Raw genomic sequence first — 3,712 nt, 5'->3', positions numbered from 1 at the left:
ATTGCTCTACAATCTAGGAGGAAGGAATTCACGATGACTGAGTTGCTCTGAAATCTGAGGGAAGTAGATATGATAGAATATAGAATTGATGTTTATACTAAAAGTGTGTGATGGCGGGCTTAGATGAGAGAATTGACATTTATTTGTCCTCAAGGGAGGAACATAGAGGGGACAGACAAGGGGTCTGTCGGGGGGGGGGGGAATCCGCCAACGAAGCTCTACAGCCAGAATGGGCTGAAGTATTTGTGAGAGTTTTAAGTCCCCTGGGAGGGAGGAAGTCTAGGTCAGTGTTTCTCAATCTCATTCTGGCCATGGCCCCCTTTAATTCAATGCGAAATTGTTATGGCCCCCATGCTAATTTAAGTTTTTATCCCCCCTCTGTCCCTCAACTTAATGCATCTAGAGAAGTAGAAAGAAACATTAAAAGTTGTAGTTTTGCATCAAACATCCATCCCACTTGTAAATAAAAAAATAGTTGAATAAATCTTTCATTTAAATAAATTTATTTACATTTACAAAGCAAAAAATATAACAATTTCAGTTTATATTGCTTGATTTCAATGGGATCCCTGTAACTGATGCAGGGTTACCAACTTGTCAATGTTTAGTTTCAAAGCCGTCAGTGGGAGGCGTAAATCTCCTCTTCGTTCTACGTCAAAGCGATTTCGAGTCTTTGACAGCAGATACATCACCCGACTGAAACCTAACTCAACTAAATAAGATGTGGGAAAAGCGAGTAAAAGCAACTTAACATTTTTCCAGAGTAATGGGTACTTTTTAGATATCTCTTCATACATCCACAGCTTCTGGTATCCTCCATACTTGAACCTTGCTAGAGCTGCTGTGTTATTTTGAAGTTCAATGAAGCTTTCTTGTATGTCAATATCGACTTCAGATGGATCAACAACGAAGGGATTCACAAACCACTGCGGCACCATTATTTGGAGTATATCAGAGAAGCGAATTTCGATATCATTATGTAACTGCTTCAAAAGATCAATATAAACTATTGTCATCATCAAGCAGCTCAGTGGATATGCTTGCTAAGGAAGGAAACTGTGCAAATTCCCATCTTCCAAGATTCAACCAGAATAACTTTAGTTTCCCTTGAAGGTTTTAATTTTCTCTTTGCAAGAAAACAAAGTGGAGTTAGACAAGTAAAAAATATCACTCTTTGCATCAACAAGTTTCTCTCCAAGTTCTGTTTCACACAAAAAGAGATAACAGTGTCCCAAAGTGCAACAAAGCAATGCAGGCAATTACCCTTGGATAGCCATCTGACTTAAGTATGCAACACAAATCATTCAAATTCCTTGTCGTTATTTTCGCATAATTGCTTCAATAGGTGATCTTACAGTGCATTCTTTTTTTTATTAAATTGACAGCCTTGATAACATTTATAAGTGCATCATTCAAACATCCTGCTATGTGTTTGGCAACCAGATACTGTTAATGAAGAACACAGTGCACACAAAGCACATTAGGAACAGCTTTTTTTAAAAGTAAGCACTGAATCCCCGATATCTTCCGATCATAGCTGCAGCACCATCTGTTGTACAAGCCACAATGTTCTTCAATGGAAAGTTGTTCTCTTCAAAATAGGCTTCAAGTTTTTTGAAGCTGGATTCCCCTTTTGTGCCAGTCATTAATTTCAAAGCAAAATGTAATTCTTGACATATATCATTAACATTAAGAAACTGTAGCGTACGCCTTAAAGGATACTTCTCTCTCTCTGTTATATATACTTAAATACTGTTATATATACTTAAATACAGCTAGCCTTCGGCCGCACTTTTGGACCCTGTTGTGTCCACCACTCTGATTGGTTGGTATTGGCGCATTTTGTCTCTTGCTCTATTGCGCACCAAGATGCAACCCAACTAATCGCAGCCTTCAGATAAGGATGCGTGAGACAGTCTTTCTGAACCCCAGTTTGAGCCGACAGGATGGTATAAAAAGCCAGATTTTCACCGTCACAGTTTGTCAGTCTTTCGGCTCCAGACCTTCTGAGGTCTAACCACTGACCACAGAGCACACAGCCAGTTCCAGTCACGACACCACAGCAGCCACATGGAGAACACTTCGTCCAGCAGCATACTTCATCTTCGTCGCCACAATCATCTTCTTAACGACATCAGCACAGCAACCAGCAACGCTCGCACAGGTTCTATCTCAACACTGTTTGTGAATTACTTCACCATGGTTAACAGCAAATACAACCTGCGACAACCTTCTGTAATGAGTAACAGGCAGCAGCATTGAAGCCATGACCTCTCACGACATGTGCCTCTCCCCGACTCTGCATTGCGGCCTCAACTTCTTGATACAGCACTTCAACTATCTTGACTACGAACTGGTATTTATCATCCTTGTGTCTGGACTTTCTTCTACTTATCGCACACACATACATCCATGTTTGTACATACACACTTAGCATACATGACGGCCTGTCTATTATTATGTTTATATGTTGCACTCACACAGACACACAAGTTAACAAATAAATAAAATCTCTCAAACCAGTTGTGTCTCTCATTTCCTTCTGGCACTTATATTCATTTAACTTTTTTTCCTTTCATGAACAATGTGTGGAATTGTGAAGCACTCAGCAAGTGCTAATCACATTTTTGTACAAAACCTAACAAATGCTGTTAAAAAGCAGAATTATCAGGTAGAGTTGATTCATCTATCTGAAGTGAGAACTCATTTACCCTAAGTTTTGAAACTAATTGGCTTTCAACATCAGCTGCCATTTCGTCAATCCGTCATGATACTGAGAGAAATAACACTAATAACCTCTTGTGAACTCTGATCCATGACTGCACTACAGCCACTGTTGGCATGATCAAAGATTCACCAATAGTGTGAGGCTTACCAGCTTTTGCAATTAAGTTTCTAACTTGTAAGAAGCCAACATTCCTTTGTCTACTTTTGCTGCTTCTTGAGTGAACATTTGATCCACTGTCATCTTTCCTTGAAACTCATCATGTAACCTTTTGAAGAAATCTAGTGGCTTGTCTTTCTTATCTTTATGTGCAGTCTCCAGATGTTTTTTTTTTAGTTTGCAGAGACGCATACTTCCATTTGAGAATGAAGTCTAGCAGACACATAGGCATGGTAGAATTTTGTGGAGATTTAATGAATCCACTAGCAAGATATTCGACAGAATATTGTCTACACCTTTTTTTAGATATACTTGCCATGTTTATTTGAAATAATAAACAAATATTTTCAAAAAAGTTGAATAAACAAGAGGTTAGTTGCAAGCGTTTTCCTCAGAGATGAATACAGAGTAAGGTAAACCAATATATCCTTTTTAGTCAAGAATAAAACTAGATCTAAAACCAAGTTTATAAAGTTAATACATTACACAGTTAACTAAATCAAAGGCTATAATAATCAGGAAAAACAGATTAATACTTATGCTTATAAAAAGATAAAAATAACAAGACAAAAGTTCATCATTCCCTTTTCAGTTGATAATCTAGAAAAAAAAAAAATTAATTTGATGAAAAGAAACTAAATTATAAAAGTGATAGCTAAAGAAAGTGAGCTGGTAAACTCATGGAGAGAATAGGGCTGATTTATTGTTGAATCAAACTCGAAATGCCAAAAAGAGTTAGCAAAGTGTATTGAAAATGTATTTTCTTTTTTAAAGAAAAATGATTTTATAATATATTTTGTTATATTCTATTAAACATAGTTCAATATA

The 3,712-nt window shown here is 37.1% G+C and overlaps 1 protein-coding gene across 1 annotated transcript; it reads right to left on the bottom strand.

The window, feature by feature from the left end:
• Nucleotides 1-557: 557 nt before the first annotated feature.
• LOC106872499 (protein FAM200A-like) lies at nt 558-1,016 on the bottom strand. The gene has a single exon (XM_014919517.1). The coding sequence runs from the start codon at nt 1,014-1,016 to the stop codon at nt 558-560; it is 459 nt and encodes a 152-aa protein (XP_014775003.1).
• Nucleotides 1,017-3,712: the final 2,696 nt, after the last annotated feature.

Source organism: Octopus bimaculoides, chromosome 5, assembly GCF_001194135.2.
Source record: "Octopus bimaculoides isolate UCB-OBI-ISO-001 chromosome 5, ASM119413v2, whole genome shotgun sequence".
NCBI classification, from domain to species: Eukaryota; Metazoa; Mollusca; class Cephalopoda; order Octopoda; family Octopodidae; genus Octopus; species Octopus bimaculoides.
The sequence above is the reverse complement of the archived record's forward strand: the minus strand, read 5'-3'. Positions and strand labels throughout refer to the sequence as shown.